Here is a 26,812-nt window from a genome sequence, read left to right on the forward strand (position 1 = left end):
TGAGCTACCGCCAACAGACAAATCAAACAAATTAAGAAAAACACAGACATTTAGCAAAGGCCACATGTTAAACTGCAGCAAGCTGAGAAGCTTAAAGGGGTCCTATTTTGAAAATCACATTTTTTCAGGTCTCTACATATGCATAGTGGTCCTCCCTAACCCGACCAACTCCTAGAATCTGGTAAACAAACACTTCCATGCATCAATAAATATTTAGAGTTTTAGGAATTCATGGCCGGAACCGAATCAAAACGATTGGATTTCGCTGGAGTGATTTCACAAAATTGCGCTCTATGATTGGACAGAGTGATTGACGATATTAGATTGGTTGACATACCCAATCACGTTGCCATCCCCGAGAGGGAGTTTGTTCAGGCTATGACAACATTGTACGGTAATGTTCTAGCTCAGAGCTACACACGGAAAGTTCCTCACAAACTGATGAAGTCAGCTAGCATTTGGCTAACTAGTTAGCCCCGCTCCAGTCAGGTGTGTATGTGTGTGTGTGTGGGGGGGGGGGATGGGACGTGTCCATTGTTATTCACAATGTTAGGCTTGCGCTAGCCATTAGCCACTTTGCCATAGGCGTAGTAAATTCCAGATTGGCTACAAGATTTTAAGACTGTGTAGCCACAGTGGCGTTCTTATTTTTACGGAAAAAAGGCTAAAACTTACAACTTTTTCGCTCGCTAGCGGCGCCTGCTATTTCCGCTAGGCTATTTCCGCCACTAAGCGGCGCTATCGCCGCTACTTCCTCTAGCGAGCGGCACTAGCGCCACTACTTCAGCTAGCGAGCGGTGCTAGCATAAATAGCGCCGCTATTTCCGCATGCCGACAGAATTTAGCCGAAGCATGTCGACGGATATAGCCGAAGTGACCCGAACGCTCCCGATCATTGAATATGCACTCGGGTCATCACCTCCTTTCGTCCAATGAAAAACAAAAATATTGTTTTTTTACAAACTGAACCCGCGAATTGGTGTAAGACAAGGCGAGGACGATCGATCAAAGGAATCCAGTGTTTTATAGTAGAGTTTGTGTTAAAGTCCTCATTAATAAACAAATGGTGAATGCTGAGAGGGGGGAGGAGTGGAGACAGACCGATCAGAAGGTAAATGAAAGATATTATCAATACTTGTTTGCAGTCTTAGACTTTTGTTCCCTATGACCGGCAGGAATAACCAGCGATGCATGTAAATATGTATTAACCTCGCTTGCTATTTTTCATGCCTTTTTAAATTGAAATGAAAAATCATGTTATTGAATTAAAAAAAGTAAAATAAATGAAACTATGGCATACCAATTGTGTTGGTGGTGGTCAAAGTTAAAATGTCTTCTAACTAAAACTTACAAGTAAACATTGAGTAATATTTTGTATGACTGTATCTTCACATAGTGAATGGAAGTTTTCAATTGTCGAATCTCACATTTATACCTGCATAAAGTAGGACAGAAATAAAGATAGTTCAGCTTGAACTGTTGACTTTAGTGTATTTTTGTAGGTAAAATGAACAGAAGATTTTGCCCTCAGAATGCAGGAAAACAACCCCATTTTCTAAAAAATTTCCCGGGGGAGGCCCCCCGCACCCCACCACCCCCTCCCGCGAAGAACATTGGTCGTCTGCGTGCTGCACCACTGTCTTGGACACAGAGTGTGGCTTTTTGTGGCTAACTCAATTCTTTTACACTGAGCCACAGTGGCTTAGTTATACTACCTCCTAGTGCAAGCCCAGCAACATATTTGCAAATAACGATACGAATTTGGAAATGTTTAAGAATGTTTATGTATAAAAAGAGCCCTTTATATATGTAAAAAGGAACGTGAGTTCTGAATTCCAGTAAAAGCAAGTCTCATAATGTGTGGAATCTCGCAGTGCTATCCTCACATCAATCTCTCACTCCTGAAAGTGAGTCAGGCAATTAGACCTGTAAACCAGCCCAACTCTTTGCTCCCATCTCCTGCATTAAATAAGCAGACTGCTGGTTATCACTTCTCCATCACACTGCTTTTGTCAGCTATTCCGATTAGCCCATTTTGTGTCATTTGAATTTAAATTAAACCATTCATCACCCTGTATGGATGCTTTTATCCTCCCCTTGAAAGATTTGTGGAGAAAAGTGAGGGAGTACTGAGAATGAATGTAGAAAGAAAGGAGAGGATTCCCAAATTTGGTTTTGAAACGGCTGTCTGTGAAGGCAGACGGGCAGATGGGAACTCCGCAGTTGTTAAAGCAGCTTTTCAGTTACCTTTTCTCTGCTCGGCGTATAAAAAGATCAAGACAAACATAGAGAATACATGATACAGAAAGACAGAAGAAGGGGGTGGGTGACTTGTCAAATGTAAGTGGAAAAAAAATCGAAAGTGTGACTCGTAGACTCTAGGAGTTTACAGTGTGATGTATTTCTCATAGATGGAAATCACCACATGTATTTCTTCTGGTAGAAGTCTTTTATCCCACTATGTCTTCAAAGTTTCTTTTCAGAACACCACTGACTTTCCACTTGATATACTGCAGTGTTTAAAATTTAAAGTTTTAACAGAACAATTTGGTAAAAGTCCAAGGATGAAAAGTTGTGATGATGATCATTTGTTTGAATCTTGCATCTGTGAAGCTTTTTTCAGCTGCTTTATCAGTTGAAAATCAATAGAAGTTCATCCATTGTGAAAGACAACTTGTACTGTATATACTATAGCACCTCCCTTCTAATATGTCAATATCTGTCTTGCACAGATCTTCATGTTTTGGCTTAAGAACCAGTAACATGAGATTGTAGCTTTATTTAAGGTTTCTCACATGGTTTGTATTTTAGCAAGAGGAAGATTAATATACAAGCAATAAATAAGTAAATATAACACTCCTGAATATCTACTTTTTCCACATTCAATTCCATCCTCTCTATCAGAGACTAACAGTGAAACCCTTCAGGTAGAAGTTTCATTTGATCAAGGACAGAGAAGGAGACCATCGATGATTCAAAGGACATGCAACATTCATATCCTGGCATATCAAGAGTGTTTCAGAAAAAAGGGGGTTATGAATACTGCATAGATCTCTATCTGCAGTTAAGTTGCTACTAGTTGCTCAATTTTCAAATGCAATGTTTCCTTGGTGCTCTGATATGTAAAACATTCAAGCTCTGCCTTTATATTCATCTCAGAGATTTTTTTTTAATTGGAAAATGGCCATGGCTGAAAGCGCTCAAAGTATGATGCCATACACATTGATGGTCAAAGAATAATTGCTTTATAAATAAACAGTAGGAGACACATCTGATAAGAACAAGCAAAAGAGGACAAGTCTCGAAAGGAGAGATATGACCGCAAGTCAAGTTTTTGTAATTAAATGTGCTTATTTGCATGTTACAGTTTGTATGTGTAAATAATTCTGCTACAAGACTTTAAAAATAACCCAGTCACTGTTGCTTATTAAATTGTGAATAAGCTATACAATTTCTATACAATTTTTATACAATTTCCTCCGGGATTAATAAAGTATTTATCCATCTATCTAAACTGTAGGTTAGTACGTTCATAAAGATCTTCATCTGATTATGATGAAGTCAGTGCCTCACCAGCCATGAACCTCACCGCACGTCACTGCTATATAATGGATGCAAACTTCCTACACTCAATTTTCATAAGTGAGCTCTTTGAATTGAGGAAATGAACATATGGGGGGAAAAAACCCACCAGACTGAATGAATAACAAAGTAATAATTTAACCTTAACAGATTCCATATGCATTTCATACACTTTAAATAGAAATACACTGAGAGGTCTCCTGGGCCCAATATTGTAACAAAAGGCACCCTGTTGCTTTTTTATTCAAATAGTCCAGTGATCCAACGTCATGCAGCCGAGCTTTTCACTGCTTTAAGAAAGTTTGTGGAAAAATGACATGAAGGTGGCTAGAATAATGATTAGAATAGAGAATTACTTTAGGCGCTTTGAGCTCTTTCATACCAAGCAGGACGTCTTTCTTTGAGAAGTCTCAGGTATCAAAATGGCCACCTAGGTTAGACCTGTTTCTTACCAGAGGCAGTGTAGTAAAGCCAGGGTTACAATTAATCCAAAAGGAAGTCACTGTTACTGGAGCAGACCAAATCTTATCCTTATTCAATGATTAAACAAAATTCACGAGTGGAAGATTTTGTTTGATCTAAATTGGATGAGTCCACATTTGCATGAAGGTCAGACAAATCTGAATTCATCTGCATACTGTGTGTGATGCAATGGCTCTGAAATTACAGTAAACCTGCTGAAATAATATAGAACCAATCTTAATCTTATTTACTTTCTCAATTTTGCTTATACTTAAACCTCATGAATAAATAACTAATAAATGACATAATTCAGTAATTAATTTAGATTTAGGTTTGTATTTACATTTAATTTGATTGACTAATTTGCCTTTTCATCAGACAATGATGGCTTGTTATTTGTACAGTTTTTAAGGCCAATAAGACAGCATTATAGTTTATATGCCTGGTCACCTCTGTCTCAACCCCCAAACTACGTCATATAATCTGGCTACATGTTTGATTGTCTTTTCTTGTAGTAATGTCTGAATATAATGAAACTCATTTATTTGCCTAATTACCTTACTGCCAGTCAGAGATGTATACACATTACTATATATAAAATTATCAACACATGTTTCATGGACACTGAGAGGGTCGTGTCTGTCAACTCATGCAGGTAGGTGTGTGACTATGCCCACAGGTTTTATCCTGGTCGTCATTCGATCTGTCATCAAGACAACCTCTGCTGACCCCCCACTGATATTGTCACATGATTGTATGATGGATTTAAAAAAAAACGTTTTCCTACTCTTTTTCTGTCTTGCTCTCCTTTTTTAACTGGCAGTGTCACCTTCTGGGACAGGGGTGGGTGTCAGCATATTGTCAGAGGCCAAGGGTGGTGTAGCACTCTCAGTGGAAATGAGATTCATGTGTGTGTGTTGTGAATTGAAAGTTCAATATGATGATGAGGAGACAGCAAAACACCTGAGGTGTGGAAGAGTGAGACAAAGGATTGAAAAAGAGGACAAAGCCTGTGCTAGAAACAGAAAATGAGAAGGAGGGATGGGGGGTGGAGTTGGGGGGGGGGTGCTGATGACCAGATGTGAAGCGTGACGAGGGTTTTGGGGACCAGTGAGCAGGATCACAGGAGTGACAAGTTGACAGGAAGGCGGACAGTGACATGTTGTTTGCTCAGTATCTTCTCAGGGATGTGTGTTGGTGCACACTACCACTGCAAGACTCTGCCTGGTTAAAATAGCTTTATTCTAATGTCATGTGGAGGCATCAGAAGAGGTAATGGTGGATAAACGTATATGTTTTCAAAGCTACTGATCGATTCGTTGTCTGGACATGACTTGAAATATGCTGTTGCCTGTTGCTGGTTGCTGGACCACCACCATATGAGAGTTTGTGTGGATGATGAATGCTACCTTGTGTTGTAAAGCCCTTTGGGTGGTCGGGACAAGACAGGCAACATAACGGCAGTCCATTTACTGGCAATTCATAAAACACAGTAAACACCCATCCATCATATTCAGTCAGTGATAACTTTGGATAGTTGATGCTATGCTAACAGGTTTTTCTGTGTATTGATGCAAACAATAGTAAATATCCAACAGTTGCATGTGGTGTATCATGCATCCTTCATTAACTTCATAGAGTTCATATACTAGAAGAGTCCATATACAGACTCTTCTAGCTCTTGTTTGAAGATATTATAGTTAAAGTTTGTAACAAATGTGTGTTGTAGCTGTCATCTCTTCTGTGGACACATGATGCATTTAGGTTACCTATGACAGCAGATATTTCCTTAACATTAACATGAGTAAATATTAAGACTGTTCTGAAGTACAAAGGCTGAAGTTTGAACTGAGTCTCTGACGACAAGATGATTGCGAACGCTCGTCTTCAAGATGGCTGATAATAGACTTTGTTTGTTATTATCTTTTTCTAACAAGTCAATAAAAAGGATAAATGTCCTAAAGGTAAATTTTATTGTCCCAAAAATCTTTTTTGGAAATTGACACACCTAGAATTGATCAATATACAGTATTAAGATTTCAGTTCAAATTCTTATCCAGATAAAAATGAGTGGAGAAAAGTTTTGGTCTTTAGATTGGAGCTGAGCGGGTGGTTGAGAGCAGATAAGTCTGGAATCGGGGTCAAACCAATGACTATGTTGATTATGTCAGTCGTTAGAACCTTTGCTCCTTTATGAAAAAGGCATGAGCTACTAAAACTCCTCCTTCCTACTCTTTCCATCCATACACTAATTTGTGTGCCATAAATTCAAACTTAATTTACCAGCAACAGGCTAAAGGAAATATAATTTTGATGTATTTTTAGGAAAAAGTTGTTGAGCATTTCACTAAAGAACACAACAGTTATACACCTTCTCTGCCACTGTTTGCATACAAAGTTTATTTAAAGGACTGCTAAACTCAGTGCAAAATAAACAGAAATGCTGCTGAAGTCATCTCTTCCATTGACAGCAGTAGTTTCTGTGACTGAGGGGTTTGTACACTGGCCAGCTGGCTGGCTGGTTAGCGAGTTCCCCATAGCTAATCAACACCGAAAACGTTGTTGGAAATATTTAATCTATTCTATTAAACTATTTCTACTATTATATAATTCATGTTATTATTTTATACTTATTTGGACCCCCCCCCCCCCCACACACACACACACACACACACACACACACTCCATTAAAACTTTTTGGGAATATTTATAACATGTTTATTGTACTGCAACAAACAAAACAAGGAAACAGCACAAACAAAGCCATCCCCAAACAAATAACTAATTTCTTAGACAAAATGCAAATCCCCGTGACATCATCACACAAGCTGTCTGTGCACTTCTCTAAACTTTACAACAGCCACCTCCTAACACACTAAAACATCACACACACACACACATATCACATATTCCATCAGCATTGCAAGGATTTGCATGAAGTCCATTTTAATGACACCAGTGACACCAGGAGCAGCCAGGATAATCAGTAACATAGCATGATGTTAAAATCTTACCCTTTGATGGTCAAAAGTTACTTGAAATCGACACTCTGGTGTGAATAAAGGGCTTCGTTTTTGGGTCATGAGGTCCAGTGAGGTTGAGGTAATGGTGTGTTTTGACAAAATATTCAGCCAGTAAGATGTTTAAAAGTAAAAATGGACAGTTTTCTCTCATGTAGTTCAACCCTAAGGCCTGCTTCACTGCAGACGCTTCCATAATCTTGGAATCTGTGTCTAATGGCTGACCTGCATAGATGTGCCGCAGCAGACGATCTGATCCTCCAAATCAGGCTCTCGCTTAAAAAGATTTATCATATCAGTTTATAATCCTGCAGATGTTTTATTAATTCATAAGAAAGGGACTGAGTGTATGAAAATTGAAGGTGATTCAGTGATATCTGAACATCACAGCTAGGAGGTTCTGGGTTCGAGTCCTTTATGTGCGGAGTTTGCATGTTTTCCCCGTGTCTGCATGGGTTCTCTCCGGCTTCCTCCCAGCTCCAAAAACATGCACTTTTCAAGTTACTTGGTTGGTTCCAAACTTTGTTCCAATTGTTTCAAAGTGTGAGTGTGTGTGTGAGGGATTGTCTTTCATGCGGCCCCACGGTGCACGGGCGTCATGTCTGGAGTGTCCTCCACCTCTTGTCTATATGTCTGCTGGGATAGGCTACAGCAACTTTGGTGACCCGCAAAGGCGAAAGAGGAGATGAAGGAACAGACATAAGCTCTTAATGTGTGCATATAAAGGACTGATGATATAAAAATGATATTCAAACGATCATCAGAGCTGAGTTGTTGCATATTAGGTATAATGTTCTCATGTTTCTCTCTCTTATAAACTTGCCTACATACCATCAAAGTCTGCTAAAACAACCTATGCTATTTAGATTTAAGATACCCATCTACAGACTGAGATGACATTATTGAAAATACATCATTCTGGCATGATAAGAAACTGATTATGCTTGATGACAACCATCAATAATCTGCTGGGAATGCTCAAGAACACTTATTGATGTTTTCCTCATTAGAACTCTTGCATTGACATATCTATTAGCTCATATGCTCTGGTACCTTTTTATTGTTTGCTAATCTCCAGTTTCTGTCTTTTTTCTGAACTACAAATGTATAAATTGATGTAATAAATGTTCAAGTAGTAAATGTTATCATAAAAAACTGAATTAAGTCTTATATCTAAAAAGAAAAATCAATGTAAATGTCCTTTTCAGGGTTGCAATCAGTGGTCTTAGATGCTGACATTTTATCATGTCCCAACCTTCTCGTAGTTGGTGCTCATTTTCTCTAGCATTGAATTGAAGGAGAAATTATTTTCACATCCCAGTCAAATTGAAACCGTAGATCAAACCTTATCCCCTCTAATTGAAGTATTAAAGCAGCGGCACTGAAAGCAAGCCAAGTATCTAACCCACATCTGTGTGGGTTAAGCGGTGTTTTTTACAGCACAAGCTGAGCATTAAATGACAGGCAGCCTAAAAAAGGAGGAGGTCAGGGACAATATGGAACCCGGAGGAGTTGTTATCCATCTTGACTTGAACATCAAAGAGACGCACGGAGATGAAAGCTTCACTCCAATGGCCCGAGTGATGAATGATGGTAATAACTCCCATTATGGTTGTAGGACAGTAAAACTGGTAAATCAATCAAATAGCAGCTGCCAAAATGGTCTTTTACTTTGGTTGGTCTGTTTGAGCAATGCTTGACATTTTCCAAATTCACACTCTGGTATTGAACATGAACACGCAAGGAAACTTGAGATTTACTAAATTGATGCAAAAGCAAAAAAAAATTTTTTACAAAAGGAAAAAGACATTTTGTACGCTGATTTTTTTTTCTGCATCTTACATAAGAATTTAACTTTAAGGATAACTTCTGTTTACCGCTCCAACCAGCTCCAATTTTTTTATAAGACAACACAGGAAAACTCTCAGACTAATAAATCCATTCTCCTCTGTCAAACTGTGGCTTTTTAACAAACCACTACCTCTAAACACTAATATAAATTCATAATCATGACTTCAATTTCTGGGATGCCAGCAGAAGCTACCCATTATGGCCGATAGTCAGTGGATGGATGCAAAGGTAGGAGCATCTGGCTGTTAAGGGTCTGATGTTGACATCCACTCCCACCTGACTTGTCATTAATGGCAGTGGGGCAAAAGCCATGATTAACATGGATGAGCTCTTGTCTGCAAATGAAAGAAGACACACACTCGCAATCCCCTTAGCCCAACACTGGGGCGACTGCTGCTCTTCATCCCTCTCTCACATACATACACGCATTATTTTGCAGTGTTGACATACACAACCTGTTGCAAAACACTTTAATGTGCAGAGAACATTCCAAATCTGGAACCAAAAATCGTTCAAGGGTCAGAGGTCATCCGATAATGTGAAGATGTGTGTGTGTCTCAACAATCTGTATCTCAGCAGATCCTCAAGGGAGCAATAGCATCAATTTGATACAGGCTGAATTTTCAGGGCCACTCTTTTTCTGTAATGAAAGGTAATTAACGTCTTGAAATTACAGATTATTCCATGAGACAAAGTGCAATAATAGTGAAGACTAATTTTAGTTGTGATAAGTAGGGGAGCTTCTGCATTTAATTATAAGATTTTTTAATACATCTTTCTCAATATCTAGTTGAGTATTTAATCAAGGCAACATAAAATATTGATAGCAGAGCAGTCTAATGCAAAATTATATTGACAATGTCTGAACAACACAACAACTGCAGCATTCTTAAGAGACTTCAGTCTTTGTTGTATTGTTATTCCCTTCTCCAAACCTTCACAAACAAGCTACGTTTCAGCAGAGAAAATGCATTTATACAGAGTATTTCTAGTAGTGGTAACCCCCACAAGAGACAAACAGACGAGCAGCAAGGCAAAAAAAACAAAACAAAACATAACCTTCTCAAGGTGACTGGGCTTAATTCAACAAAGCTTTTCTCAAATCCAATTATGTTTTTTATCACCAAATATTATTTTCTAGCTATTTAACTTTTTTAAAAAACTGAGAGTATCTTCTTGTTGAGTGTTTTGTGGTTTAAACGAAGAATCATTGTTTCTGAGAACTGACAGAACTGATATTTGCAACACTAAAAATGTTTGCTTGCAAACATAAATGAAAAACACAGGCACACTAATACAGCTCACATTTTAAATTACAGTATTTTCTGCACTATAAGTCGCACCCTCAATAATTTGTTTGTTTTATAATTTATTTCATATATAAGGCGCACACAATAAAAAATAAATAAAATGTATTTGATAAACTGCAGCGGCTGTAGTTGCGCAATCCATCCACTAGATTGAGCCGCGATGCTCAGATAGTCATGATTGCATTCATGACTTCCTGACTACCTTCGAATGGCCCCTATTGTTATGTCAATAAGCCATTATGAGCCTCATCAAGGAAACCCGATCACTCGATCACTTTGCCATCTTAGAAAGAAGTCAACACCCATATTAAAAAACCTGACATTAAAAACTGGTTAAATTCATTACAAGTGCAGTTAGTGCGAACAGAGCGGATTATTTCCTGATCTGAAGTTTGAAGCAGATATTTAAGCTCCAAAGCTCGTCTTCATTTATTACTTAAGTATTGTTTCGATCAATCAGTAGTCCAGTCGGAGGTGAGGTGCAGCTATTTGCTGCTTTGTGTCCTAAACAATTTTTTAACTAGTTTTTAATGTCAGGCTGCTAATTTACTGGAAAATGTGACGGTTTTACTCCTAGAACTGACCTTAAAGTCGGTGTCTATCTGCCGTCAGACACCGTAAAGTGGGTTATTTACGACGCCAAATAGTTAGGAAATACTGAGATCAGTCAGTCAGTCAAACTTTAAATAGAATTGTTGAACGTTCCTTATGTATTCCTACGTAATCATCGGTGCTCCTACAGTCTGCTCTACCGTCTGAGAGCAGCTCCGTCAGAGCCGGGACTTCGGTGACGCCCCTTGACTACCGTTGTTAGGGGGCGTGGGCCCGAGTGCCTTGTGAGGGAGCTCCTCTGGTGGCGGAGTGCGGCATGACTGGCGGCCAGACTGCCGGATTTTTTTCAGCGATCATGTTTTTAACCAATATTAATATGAATATTATATATATGCGAAAAATACGGTAATATGCCTCTGAGGAGTCATCAACTGTGATGATGTAATGTAGTAAATAATGTAGAATTTAATTGAATCATGCATTTAAATGTTTTTAAAACTTCTACCTATTTTTTACCATAATAATGATAGCATGCAAAAAAACAGAATACGTTTAAAAGTAAATCACTCTTGGACAAACTTCAAGAAAACAATTTATTTTTGTCCATTTAACTTTTTAATGGACATAAAATTCTTCAGAATATTAAATATAAAACTAATTTGTTTCATCCTGTGTTTTGTTTCATTCCCTCTAGTTTTTACTTTCAGTCTAAACTAAATTACTTCTAAACAAAGCATTTTTTCAGCATTATGTTTTCCAACACTGCTGATTTGAACCATCCATCACATTAAAAATATAATAAATACCGTAGTACCTAGAATATTTACTGTATCATAAGCCTAATGTTGTTTGTCCATATCTTTAAACATCTGAAAGTCAATTTTAGGTCCTGTTCAGGTGTAGATCTTATCTATTTTACATTTAGATGACAGATAGTGTCTTTAACACACTATGTACCACCTCATAGCTGCCTTTTAGTGAATTCTCTACCAGAAATAATGCGATGCTCGATCCCAGTCAATGTCATCAACATTTCATCAGTTCCCATCACACTGCACAGAAAAAGAAATCAAATAAAATATGTATTCTCTATCTGAATTGGTAGACGTTATAGATGACGTTAAATAACACATTGACAAGCTCTCAAAAGACATGCATTACGAGAGGGGTGAAAGGAAAGACAAAAGGCTACAGAGAGATAAGGGGGAAAGGGAAAGAGGGAGCAAAATATATGATGTGTACACCAACTCAGTGAAAGCATACAGCTAAATTAGTCATGGAAGGAATGCAAATTTGTTTCCCCTGAGAGTTGCATGGTAAAATTACCCTAAGAGAAGCAGAGGGTGAATCATGCCAACCCCTGGCACTGTGTGATTTATTAGCAAACATTCAATTCAATAAGAAAGTGCTTAACATTCAAAAAGCTGTGAAAGTCTCATGAGGTGGTATTAACTATACGATATTACCATTTCCACTGGAAGGCAAGGGGAACACAAGAGACAGTGGAAAACAAACACGGCTGCTTCCAGTATGATCTTGGTGCGACACGCCAAGTAGGAATGTGACGGACTGAAAAGTCACTTGGCCTTTTCCAAGCGTGCATGTTACCACTCATTAACATAGACAACAAGGTTCATTAATTGACACTCCAGCTCAGAGAGCCTCTCTGCTTTGAAAAGGGCACAGGGAGGAAAGAGAAGGGACGGATATAGAAGGGTTGAAAACATATGCAAACTGACGTTACTGTCACACTCTTCCCTGGAAATTAGAATGTATGTGCGGTTGCTTATCTATCACTCCTGTTTTTTTGTAAATATCATCTAAACATTTGACAATATATTAAATCCATCAAACATATGCTTATTTCATAAATATTTTACATCTCATTTTTAAAAAATTTGTACAGTGTATATGTACTGTATTTTCTGGTAACTGGCATCATCCAATTCTTTTGTCCAAAACTTCAGAGTAATTTTCAAGCGTTGATGTCAATGACAGGTCATATACAGGTGGCATGGCTGATTCAGCAGGAGTACTTTCATTATAACAGTCATCCGACGATATTCAATTCATCTACACACGAAGGCATTAATGACAAAAAAAGACATTTACTGAATCTCAATCCACCCAGTAAAAAATCGAGGATCATAATTTCCAATGTAAGGATGAAGCAAGTAAAAACAAAAGAAGTAAGAAGTCTTTTGTGACTTCAGCTGTAGGAGAAACAACTCACTTGATTTCCCTAATCGGTAAGATACTGAAACCTGTTAATGGTATGCCATGTTCTACTTTTAGAGTACATCTATTAGACAGGACCTGAAGTCATTACCATAGGAACAAGAGCTCTGTATCTATCTGCTGTTATGCAATGAAGTACAATGGAGAAAAAGTACCATTAATATCAAATTTGTTTTGTATCAGATATTATATATGTTAGCATTATTAAATAAAAAATCTACAATACTTCAAGTACAGTGAAGAAGACCCCTGTGTGAACTTGAATTAAAATCTGTTTGGTCCTGTTCTTAATATTAATGCTTTTTTCATGTTAAAACTTTTCTCTTTACCTACTGTATTTGAGTTATTTGTTGAAATGGGGCTGTCGATGAATATTCATTTTTAGTTTGTTAATTACACTTTGCCATTTGGAAACCTACTTAGCCACCACAAAATGCTGTGTTTCCAAATAATTACACACCTTGAATGAAAAAAACTTGTATAATTATGTGACACCAGCAAGGTTTATTTTATCCACAAAAATAACAAAGTTACAGGAAGATTGTGATTTGGTTTAGTTCTGCCCACTTCAAGATAGTAAGTATTTTACATGTAGGTGACATAAGGGACCTCATCAAACACTGATCGGGATTTAAAGTAATCGGCACTTGAAAAGTCGAAGGAATACCATTTGAAAAAGAATATAAGTGTTCTCAGTGCTACTCAAAAATAAAAATCAAACAACAATACATTTATGTGTGTACAGTGTGTGCATGGTGTTGTTTACATGAACATATGATCACCAATTCCACTTTTTGCTGCTTCAGTTTTCTTCCCATTGTGTCAAAACTGATTAAACTCCTGGGAAATCATAACAGCAAAAAAAAAAAAAATCCAGCAAGTCATCACTGACAATGATTGTTAACATGCAGCCTCTTTCCATGCTGATCACAGTCGCGTTGAACACTAAATGCTCGTGTCAATAAGAAAGATCAAGATGACCAAGAAAGTCTATAAAGTTGAATAAGAAGGATGAGGGTTTTTCATCTTGATAAATGTCCAGATTGCAGATTCTGAGAAGACGAACAGTGACAAATACTGTACAGGCCTGTCAAAATTTTTGGAAGCCCTTCGTAACTGTAAAGCAAACCTTGATTTTTTTCTGATACTTTAAAGTTCCATCCAACAATGTACAGTATATACCCACAAGACAAACGCAAATGTGTTTGTCAGTAGGCTGAGGACCGAGTCACAACTGAATAAATTTGAACATTAGGATTCATTGGAAAGCAAACAAAACTTTGCTTTCCAATGAATCCCAACTTTTGAAAGCTCATCTCAGACTGAGATTATCATTCAAAGATATTCATAGATATTACTAAACACATCAGCAAGGAGGCTTTTTGATCATTATTTCTGCATATGGTTTACAATAAGCCAGAATGAATAGGCATTATCACATAGAAAAACACATTAAACCAAGACAATCAAAGTTATGAAGGAAAAGATGAAAGGCAACCCAAGGAAAAATAGAGAATTTGCAGAATTCTTAAGTTAATGTGAAGAAAACAGTTCAGAAAAGCACATCATCCTGGAACTGAGGCTGCTGTGCATTAGAAAAGCCATCAGACACAGGCATTGCATTTAATGACAACTTTAAGACTTTAACTTTAAAGCAGGAAGCACTTCTTAGAACATTATCCAAAAACATTGATTATAACCATAAATGGACATTAAAAACTTTAGTATCAACATATAATGATTGAAATATAATGTGCCCCAATGCCTAATACAATAAATGTACATTTTGTCCATGCATAGTCTATGGTGTAATAACCTTTCAATTATGAAGTTAACGGAAATACTTGCACTGCACTATCTTTAGGTCATATTCCGCAACGATAGCTTATCTCATTAAGCTAAAAGGATGAAAATGTCTCTTCGGGTCAGAGGATAATCCCTGGTTATTTTGTCCCGGCCACAGAACCAAGCAATTAGAACTATATGTGGACCTCTGAGGTTATTAAAATCCTAAAAATCCTAAGGTTGGTAATTAGAGGGAAATGGCAGTATGAGACAACCAGTGAATCAGCAAAGAGTGTGTGTGTGTGTGTGTGTGTGTGTGTGTGTGTGTGTGTGTGTGTGTGTGTGTGTGTGTGTGTGTGTGTGTGTGTGTGTGTGTGTGTGTGTGTGTGTGTGTGTGTGTGTGTGTGTGTGTGTGTGTGTGCGTGCGTGCGCGTGTGTGTGTAATATTTTAGATTATTTTAGATTAGATTTTAGATTAGCTAGATGATTAAGAATAGGAATAACAATTAAGAATGTGTGTGTGTGTGTGTGTGTGTGTGTGTGTGTGTGTGTGTGTGTGTGTGTGTGTGTGTGTGCGCGCGTGTGTGTGTGTAATATTTTAGATTATTCCTTTAGAATCAGTTTGCTTCTGTGTTTTTTTTTCCATCCTGAACCATTAAGTGAAATAACAGTTTAGAATTTGTCATCTTAATAGAGGATTTAGGAAAAAATAATATGGAATGATCACTCCCTTAATTGTGATCATTTTCTCTTACATCAAAAGAAAACAGATGCCAACTCTGCAGTGAAGCCAATTCTGTTGCACACATGGATACAAAAAACACAAGTACAAGTGTCTCATACCAGAACTGAACCACTCTGACTTGATGCTTGCCAGCATCATCCTCCAACCAATTATGATATATTACGAGAGGTACTTGGCTATCGAAGAAGCCAGCAGATCTGCCAGGTCTCGATTAGTTGCAACATTTCCAGGCACACACAGCCCATTGATTAAAGGGACTCAACTCAAAGCCTGCAGCCTATCAGCGCTCAGGGACCGGTAATCAATTCTCTAATGCCGTTTGAGTCTATTCACTGCAGCTTTGATGCACTCCTCACCGTGCAGATACAGATACGAACACCCACATGCGTAGACACGTGTGGACTGAATCCTGTCCACAAACGAAGCAGAACACCGAATGTAACCCAGATGGCTTCTGTCAAAGCCGAGGACAACTCCCAAATATCAACTTACAAAGTGTAGCAGTGATAGGCCACTGTCATATAATGGCATTATCAAAATGAGTGCAGCTCTCCTGAGGCGTACTGTGGTTCCTGATTACCTAGCAGTGGTCGACCCTGTTTGTGGAAAATCTGATCAGCATAGTACCAGACACAAGAACGGCCGGTCAGGATCTCAGCCTCAAGGCCGCTTATCTTCACCGTCAGGCTCTAGGTTCTTTATGGGCAATGATGTCCTCCTAGGAATTAATCTGATTGGACTCTGGTGGTTGATAATGTTCTGGTAAAACTGTTAAAGGGAAAGATGGGCCTTTGACTTCCTCTTTATGTCAGTTGGATCAGTCAGAATCATGTTGCAAAGTCTTGTCTTCCATTGAGCAGAGCGGAAAAGGACTGAATTTCTAAATGTGTACTTCTGGGGAGGTTAACTGCTGACAATTATTCACCAGCAACAAACTATAACAGAACTTCTAACTAAATATTGTCAACAGTCAATTAAATGTGTGTAATAAGACATATGCATCCTGACTCCTAATTTGCTACTAACCTATGTTTAAACTTCGTCCACATCATGTTTATTCCAGTCATGCACAAGGGGACTTGGAAAGTCAGATATTTTATGGGTCTGAAGACTTTCTAGCAGATGGAACTGTCTAAAGTTTAATTGCTCAAAACCCCATTAACAACAACTGGGAAAATATCATAAAAATTAATTACATACCGCTTGTAACCAGTAAGGCTTTGTGGATCTTCAGTGGTGGAAAGTAACCAAGTTTATTACAGTTCTGAATTCTTAACCATCCAAGTACTCGCATATAACAATTACGTAGTAACATTTGAGTCCGAATTAAAAGTATTTTGTACTACACATGATATATTTGGGGGCATGTTTCTGAATTTTAAGTCATTTGAAAGGGTGACAGGACTTACACTGTGTGCTTACAATTTGGACCATTGTGTTTACATTTGTCATCGCAAAAATCCAGAAGAGTGCATCACTTACTTTGGTGTTTGTGTGTCATCCAAGCGGTTTCCCAGCTGAAACTCATGGGATTTGCTGCGGTGCAGTGCAGTGAAGCCGGGCAGCAGATGGATAAGTTTGCGGCTCGGCGGAGGTGGCGTTCCTGGAGCTTTAACTTTGTTTCTTCGCCGCATAGGGGGGGTCCCAGGCGGGGTCATGGTGTTGACTACTAATGGAGTCCGGGGAGGCGTGTGGCCAAAATGCCTCTGGCGGGGTGAAGGAGGCAGGGATCGATGCCCGGAGTCCAAGGGTGGGAAGAGCCCTGTGGTGGGGCTATCGACAGTCAGTCGATCGGCATATAAAGGGGGGGCCACAGCCTGGGGGCTCTGGCATATGTGCTGGTTGTACTTGGACTGGACTTTGGGGCTTTGAGAGAGCTGGAACCGGATCCACTGGCTGGCCTCTGGTTGGCATACAGGAGTGTTTTCTTTGCCTGATTCAGAGGTGGGCCACTGGATAGACCAGTCCTGCTTCACTTGGCTCCCTGTTGGAAGAAAAAAATATGATTTTATGCCCACATAGCCCAAGTTTATGAAATTCTGTTTAAAATGTATGTTAACAGATCACACGGATTATCTTCAGTCTGGGGAAAATTTTGTTTAAATTTCTTCTGGTTGAGATATACCGTATGTCTGGAAACCTTCTGGCACAAAACCAGCACAATAAAATTAAATGTAACATTATTAATACTGATCACAGCTTATTAGAAATATAAACAGGATTTTCTGTTCAACTACTATCCAATGTCAAGTCAGTGTTACTTACATAGCCCAGGGCTTTATAATATGTACAGCAAAAAACAACCTCTATCCTTAAATTTTTCTGTCCTTGTAAAAATACTGAATTTCTCTTTAAAAAGAATAAAATAAAATAAAAAATAAAACTTTGCTTTTGAATTATCTTTCAGAACTACAAACACAAATGTTTTAGAATTCTCAACTGTAGATATTTGAAATCAGTAGAAAATAAAGGGCAGGTCACATAAGGTGGGTGAAAAAAATCATCATGATTGAGGTAAACATTTGCATAATATATTGTAATAAGTCAAACTAAATAGATCTTCATCATACACTTAATATTGAAACAGTCACTAAATGCAATTCTTGACTGCGGTGAAAAGTCATCTTGACAGCAGGTGAGCATTTCAAGAGTAAAGGGAATTCATCCTTGAACAAATTAAGGCCCATATATGCTCTGCATTAAAGATGCACACAGATATGGATGAAGTCTGCCCTATACTCATTATGTAAATATTGGGCATATTTTCAGAGCACTTTCTGATAAGGATGAGGTAGGCAGGAAGAAGAAATACCATCAGAGATGATTGGAGTAAGCAAGACATGAAAAATGCGTTAAAACTTCATTAAGCCTGTTCACTGAGTATTATTTCCACTGTACTAAAATCAGCAATGATTCCCCTCAACTCTAGAAGGTGTCTTAAAAGAATGGTAGTGAATGAAGCTAAACGGGTAAAGGTATTATTTTCATCTACTGCTAGACAAAAGGGCCAAATTTTATTTTAGTATATGCAAATATTCAACAATATTGACTGTATATGTCACATATGAAAATATCAGAATACACTTCCCTGTAGGCACCCAGAGTCAAAGACATTTTTGGATCAAATCAAATGAATGACTAAAAAAGTCAACATGTCAAATGTAAGTCGTCATAACATAATAGAAGTATTTCAACAACTACTAAAGCCATAAGTCTTTAATAGTCACAGATATATGTGGGCATTGATGCACAAGCCTTTAGTCATGCATTGCTGTACAGAAATGCTGATGTGAAGCAGACTAAGCATGAATGGATGGCACAAGCGAGTCTGAAAAATGGGTCTGCCAGAAGACAATAGTTCAAAGCTGCATGAGTCATGAAATAAGCCAACTTCTACGAAAAGTAAACTTTCTGTAGAGAAAGAATGAAAAACAAAGGAACAGTTCAAAGGTGAAATAGTTGAAGGTGAGCAGCCAAAATGAGTGTTTTTGAGCTCAGACGATAATACTTTACCTTCATTACTATGCAACTTATCCTCCTCAAGTTGTTCTTCAGAAAGAGAAAAGGAATGTGTTTATTGATCTGGCAGAAACACAGCTGCAATAGTCTGCAGTATTCTACTTTCTTTCCACCTGTAGTTATACAAAGCTAAGAGGCTGTTCAATTCACAATTCATCCAGGGTACATTTCAACAGGTATGTGTGTGTGTGTGTGTGTGTGTGTGTGTGTGTGTGTGTGTGCGTGCGTGTGTGTGTGTGTGCGTGCGTGCGTGCGTGTGCATGTTTAAATATGTATGCACAAACACACACATCATGGCTGACCTCACACTGATCTGCTACTCAACACTAAGCCATGTAAATTTCATTCAACAGTCCTGTACATTTCTTTTTTATTTTGAGTCATTATTTTCATTGCCTGTGTGATGCTTATGATTCTTATCTCTAAGGACCTACAAGCATCAAAAACACAAACTTCAAAAACAATATCAACAGCAACATCAAATGAAGCACACAAAATATCACCCATAAAATGTCCCAGTGGAATTGTGAAACTTGATAGGAAAAAAAGCCTGCAGTCTTTCCTATTTTGCAATTGTATGTAGAAGCCATTAAGATCCACTACCAATACACAAAGGACATAACATATGTAAGTTTTAAGCATCTTGTGCTATTTATATATATGTTTTATATTTTAGTGATATCTCAATTGGGCTTCTTGTTAAAGTCAACTCAAACGACACCCAGTGTAATGCCTCTCCAAGTATTTGTTCATTGAAGGTTATGTTATGTGATAATGAATTGTAGCAAAACATTTAGTTCACATATAAATAAAAGAAATAGAGGTGCAGCACCAAACTGCTGTGGTTCAAATTTTCTTCCTGGCATAATTGTTAAAGAACGTAGTGTCGTTGTCGGGTAATCAGGAAATATGAGTTCTTATAGGCATGATGGTGGCTTTAAGAGCTTTGGCCTCGGCATGAGAAAAGTTGTATTCAGCAGTGCAGAGATGCCAATACAGGAGAAATATCTTATGGGTGAAAGTGAACAATGCCTGTTAAAATGTGTGAACAAAGTTAAATTCCCAGATACAATATGTCAGTAACTGAGGTGGAGCAAATGTCATATGTGGATGGACATATGATATATATATATATATATATAGCAACACTAGAACCCAGTGCTCAGACAGCTATACTGAGCAGTCCATTTCATTCCATTTCAAAATTCCTATATTAAAGTTTATCCATATTTGTTTCCTGTATGGTCACAGAAGCCCATTGCAGTCAAATCCATTAATTTAGTAACCTCGGATGTTGAGGATGTACCATTATTATGCTCTCTAAACCTTGAAACAATTGCAGTGTGACAATTACAGAAAACATCAGCAACTGCTTTATTGAGGGTTTTAGAGAGAATGGGAAGATACTATGAGTGTGCTTGATGTATACAGCTGAAACCGTTAATGTTTGTAGTTAACAAAGGCAAATCTGGTCCTATCTGAAATAGAAATGCTTAATACAAACTAAGCAGGGGTCTGGGATAGCGTGGCTTCAATGAAGAACTAAAAGAAGTCAGTTTTTTGTGTTGTGTTTGGAGACGAATTTCTATTAGCTGAGAGCAAGAGGTGATAAATTGTCCCTCTAATAGGTAGAATTTTATGATCGAAATGCTCATAAAGTCATTTCTACTGAGGGTTACAAGAATACAATACAGAGTCATAGCCCCAAACAGGGCTATGACTCTGTCAACCTGATGAGGTTCTTCTTTTCCTCTATTAATACTCAGTAATGGGCTGTTCTTGTTGCAGAGGGCCTTTTTATATTTTTTAAAGCTATCTTTCCAGATGAAATGAGATGCTCTCTGTTTAGTGGAAAGTCATTTTCTACAGACACAAACAGAACTTTAAATCAATGGTAATAATACCCTATGTCTGCTAGATCTGAGCTCAACACCCAGGGGATTACTGAAACATTGTACTGCATTCCTATGACATTATTGTTCTCCATGGTAACAGCTTCTGAGGATCACGGGTACGGCAGAATTTAAAGCCAATCTCTACCCTTACCTTAAAAACTAATATATTTTGTAGAAATAAAATGTGAACAGCTTGAGAACCAACATCATCCAACTATGTTATGATAACCAGGGAATTAAAGGTAGCAAGTCAGAACGGGTCTTTGGTGGCGTTATTATACTCACGGAAATACATCATATGAAGGTTTTATCGAAGCAATGGGTATTTTGTGCAAACTCTGATAAGTTCCTTCAAGTATTAAGAATCTTGTTTCAGTCATTAATTTCATTCTAGGTTCTGATAATGAAAATATATCAAAAACAAATCTGACTCAAAACCTGAATGTTCTATTTGTTGCCGACTAAACAAACAACTAAATATGTGATTACAAGCGAACTGTTCATACTAAATGATACTCAACAAATACATCTGCTTTACTTCAAACAAATGTATGAATTTGACTTTCTCCATCTGTAATCGACTAAAAACGTTCACGTCCAAGCTACTGTCACAAATTGTAAGTAACAAATAATCTTCCTCAACATGTAATATTTTCCCATAATATTTTAAATGATCAACCAATGCAGTATGAAGACGGAACGATTACGATCATCCCATTTTCAAGAAGATGAATGTATGACAAAAATCTAAATTACTGTTAAAAGGGACTTGAACATTTACTGTAACCTTGATGACGTTTCATGAAAATTAAAAGGTGACATGGTTTGTTCGTCATGCAAGAAAGCCCATTGAGAATAATTTATATATTTAAATTGTAAGAAAATTAATTACTTTTAATTACTTTTATTTGGCAAATCTTGGAAGGAGCTGGCCATAGTGAGGTCAGTGTTCTTAACTGGTGAGTACAGTATAGCTAAGTCTCATCAGCATTTTCAAATTTTATACACAGTGGGGAAACATGTCACTATTTGTCTCAGTAAATATATTTATTTGTTCAATAATTATTTTATCCACTGTATTATAGTTTCTCACCAGCATTGAGAAGCAGTTTTGAAATATTCTTTTAACAGTCTTAGAGATAAAAGTAGCGGTAGAATGTGGACAGTGATTGTCGGCGGCAGCAGGATCCATCCCAGGTTTAAAAAGACTGGTTGGACACAAGCAGACCTAAAATAAATTGGGACATTGCCAGTGGACAGTGAACTGAGAAGTAAATCAGGCCATACACAATGTAGAATTTTAAATATAAACCGAGAGTAATGTCAAAGGAGCAGGAGGATATTTTCATGTGAGACACGGTGTCTATGAGTTCAGACACAGAAAAGTGGTTTAGCAAATCTATGAGCGTGATGAACCTCTAAAGCAGCACAGTTACCACATCTGACTAACTCTACTTTTTCAGCAAAAGCTCAGGAAGAGATGGGGTTTACTACCTGACCAAATGCCTGGGATAGAAATCCAGGATTATGTTGGTGGGTAGATACTGTCTAAGGTACAGAGAAGTGGCGCATGATCTTCCTTCAATGTCTTACCACAGAGGAACAAAAAAATTTTCACAGCCAAGTGATTCTGGAGTATGCCATTCAAAACAGGTTGATATTAAGATGTCAAATGCAAATGAACACAGAAGTAACTAGAAAGCACTCAGAGAGTGTGTATATCCACCAGTGCCATCAAAACCTAAACCATCAGAAAATGTATAATATATATGTATTTGTAATAATTGTTTATCAGCAGGCCTCTGAAATAAGCAGTGAACGTCCCTCATCAATCCGTATCTATGACATCACTGGTGAGCTTGTTCTCTCTGCTTGACTCATAGTCATCTATATCCTGCACAGAATGTTTCCATGGAAAACAAACACAAACAGAAACAACTGGACAAAAATGTTGGAAAACATCAGAGCTTACTTTGGTTCACATGTGTGTTCTTAAAATGATTGACACTTCAATAGCACTGTTTATTTAAGACTATCGCGAATGTACTCCCTGTCAACAGCCGTAAGCTGTAGTTTGCACTTACAGATACTAGTCAGTCAGGTCCTCACTGATTGTTGTACCTGAAAACAAAACAAGAGGCTCATTTTCTAGCCCTTTCAGAGAGAAATGAAAATGCAGAGATTCCGAGTGGACCCGGAGGAGTGCTCATACACAAACACGGGGAAAGATATGGGAGAAGTTCAATCAAAAGTCCTCTATTAGCAGGAATAAACCTACTCATAATGTAAAAAATCCAATTGACCCCACATGAATGATCACATCTAATCTACGGAACAGTTTACATCACTGAGGTTGATATTTGAGATGGGAGTCAACAGAAAATTAATTGCTTCTGGTCAGGTCTGGAGCCATTTAATACCTGATACATGAGGTACAAATTTGTCATCTTCAAAATTTGTACCCTCTAAATTCTAACAAGACGGCGTTTTTTTTTTAAATGTCAGCCAATCACCTTTGATTTGAATTATGAGCATGCCTTTGGTAATTACATTTGTGCATGAGGCAGCCTCTCTTTAAAAATTAGTTTGACAGGACTCATCAAGTTGATACCACAGTGAAATTTCTCTGTGAGATAAAAAATGAACTTGAATCACATTCAGGAAACCATTGCTTCGAGTAATGAGTCACTAGTATCTTAGCAACTGCTACAGCAATATAGTGACAGGATTTGACTTATGAATTTCTTGTTTCTCTAAATCTAACTAAGATGAAGCCTCAGGCACACAAGAAAGCTCGCTACTGAAATGAGCTGAAGAACACAGAGTGAGCATAACCCTGTCAGAAGAGTAACTACAGTACATTTGTGTGGATTATGCTTGTTAGAAACTTTAAAAGTTGTTTTTTTCACAGAGAGCTTATTAGAAGAAAGTCCTGTAATTAATCACAATTTCGAGAATATGAACTGAACAAAGAAATAACTCGCTGATAGCGAGACTCGCCTGTGCCCAATCAATTTCTGACGGCATTCATCTCCTCCGGAAATTCACATTGGAAGTTTGGTTTTCTTTTACTAAATTGATGGATTTTTATGTGATGCATTAGATAATATTTTAAGTACTGTACTGTATGTAAGTATTGCAAGCACTGTATCATTCTATAAAATTATCAGAACAGACTTGAGAGCACTTTGATTGTGGAAGGTGCAAAAAGAATTTATAAGGAGGAAATCAATACGGAGGTCTGCTCCAAATAGTTACATTAAAGCTTCTAACACTGGACTACTGTACCTGTAGCATTAAATACTCAAAGTTCAGAGTCCCAGATGAAGGTTACTTAGGAGGATGTATTTCTTTGCCAAAGAGATAGATGACTAGTCATAATCATGTTGTTGAGGTGAATAACACAAATTACATCACTGATTCTCATCACTTCTTTCCAAGGTGATTAAAGCGTCACAGTCTGTGTAGTTAATGCTTTCATCCCCCTAATAAGATTTTGTATCACTTTTAAGATGCACGTTAGCGCATATGTTGAACGGTATGTGAATGAATCATCATTCAGAAACACTTCAGCACACATTAGTAAGTGAATGCATCACTGCTCATTCGTGCCGAGGCTCGGCACTGACAGCAAACGTTTCAGCTCAGTTGCCCATCCGTTTTGTTGATGCCTGAGCTGTCACATCGACTTTGGTAAACCTAGTCAGTACAAGCAAAGTAAGATTAAGACCTCACTCATCTTGTTTCGGCAGCTCGCATGTTTCTTGTTTTTTTTCAAAGATCAGGCTGTGAATGACAGCTGAGCTGACAATATCACTCATCCATTCATTCATTTTACTATCTGCTTCCTTCCTTCTACTGTAGCTGGTCACAGGGGTTACTGGAGTCTATCCTAGCAGACTCACAAGCAAGAGGCAGGGGACACTCTGGGCATGACGCCAGTGCGCCGCAGAGCCACACGTAAGACAGATAATCACTAACACACACACTCACACCTACGGGCGATTTGGAATGATTAATTGACAATATCACTCCTGACCAGTAAAGAAAGCTAAGCATAGCTGATTGGTTATAAAGGTTCAGTATTCAGTCAGTTCAAATCTACTGTTAAACAACTCTTCATACAAGTACTGTGTAATGAATTTGTGTAATAAATGGTAATAAATGCAAAGCTGATGAGTTTATTTCAGGGAGAATAGCTATTTTCCTTTTCATGAAAACTTCACTCTCTGCCTCGGCTAAAATATCATGCTAAAAAAACCCCAGAAATAATGGTTTCTAAGTTTTGTAAAGTTAACCTAAACAACCTATTAGTGTGTGTGCGTGTGTGTGTGTGCGTGCGTGCGTGCGTGCGTGCGTGGGTGCGTGCGTGCGTGTGTGTGTGTGTGTGACATTCCTCTGCATTCAAAGAACAAGCAGGGGAATGCCAGCCAACTCCACAATGTCATAAAGAAACATAATGACACCTCAGACAAAGTTAGCGTCTGATGTTATAGTGCTTTAGCTTATGATTTTATCGCAAACCAGGGTTTAGTTCAGCGTCATTTCTCCACCAACCATATTTCCAGTGACAGGTGGCAGCTGTGAAAAACCAAATATAAACTGCTTGATCAAAAACAGAGGGCAGTTTAACAGATGGATGAATTAACCAGTGTTTATAAGCTTGGTTTAATTTACTTAGACACAGTAAAACAGAAAATACTATGATGTATAGGAATTACCATGGTGTCATTGTTGGTGACATTGTGAAGTGAAGCTCTTCAAGGCCCATTATTGCTCTAGAGTAAATTGGATGTACAGATCGACGGACCTCCCTCTACATTATCTGCATTTATTTACTACATAATCATCTACGTTTTTGGAGGACTTACGCACACGGACAAGACCAACAACATGAACACTGATGAAGATTTATTGCCATTTCCAGTCTAGGAGTCAACACAGACAAGTGCATGTGATTGCCTGTTATTCCTCACTGAAAATTGATGTAAATGTGCAGATGTGAGGACGTGATTCCATGTGTAAAACCTGCATCCAAAGAATATATCTCCCCACCTATATATTTGAATAAGCTCACTTGAAAACCTCATAGTGTCATGTTTTAACTCCACCCAGCGCCTAACTAATCAAGCGCACAACCAATCACCGCACATCTGCCAGAAGGAATCACGTGAACAATATGGCGTAAGGCATCGGGCAGCAAAACTTTTACTATCCGGGGGGCGTCTCCCTGCCACGAAAACCGCTGTGATGTTACTGTGTGTGACCCGTGTCTACATGTACACACAGAATGGACCGAGTTAAAACTATTTTAGAAGTATAACAGCTCCACGTCGAAGGCGCGTTGATAAACATGGTTGACAGTTGGATATTTGTTGGTCTGTTTCTTTACGAGTCATAGTTTATATATTTATTTATGCATTCATTCATTCATGTTCCCTCGCCAAAGACGCCGACCCCAGTTCTGGGTCAGACAGGGATGTGCTGCCTGCTGGTGGGAGAACTCTTGTGATGGGTGCGCTTGGTTTATAATACCAATACATTTGTTTTGATGTGTTTGGTATGAAGTCTGATATTATTGTTTTATCCCACTAGTACAAATATTTATTCTTTCATTCATGATATGAGCAACGCAATGCGTTGTAATGTATTGAATCGCATTACAGTATATCCTTTATATTGGGAATGTATTTCTTGATTAGTGGACAAGGGACCCTGATGCCACGCCCACCTTGCATCTGGCAATATAACTACAGATATTAAGTGAATTATTGACATGCATTCATTTCATCCAGTGGTCCAAAACATGACTCCAAATTAGCAATGTAGCTTCAGGTTTGATGCATTGGGAAC

General features: G+C 38.1%; 1 protein-coding gene across 1 annotated transcript in view; it reads right to left on the bottom strand.

Annotated features, from left to right (window-relative positions):
- Positions 1-26,812, bottom strand: part of ksr2 (kinase suppressor of ras 2) — a 107,704-nt gene that overhangs the window by 54,953 nt on the left and 25,939 nt on the right. Inside the window, exons 4-5 of the mRNA XM_068311342.1 lie at positions 19,059-19,094; positions 17,028-17,529 (exon numbers count right to left, since the gene is read on the bottom strand). Of these exons, the coding sequence (XP_068167443.1) occupies positions 17,028-17,529; positions 19,059-19,094 (538 nt within the window). The remainder of the gene's footprint in view (positions 1-17,027; positions 17,530-19,058; positions 19,095-26,812) is intronic.

Source organism: Antennarius striatus, chromosome 3, assembly GCF_040054535.1.
Source record: "Antennarius striatus isolate MH-2024 chromosome 3, ASM4005453v1, whole genome shotgun sequence".
Taxonomy (NCBI): Eukaryota; Metazoa; Chordata; class Actinopteri; order Lophiiformes; family Antennariidae; genus Antennarius; species Antennarius striatus.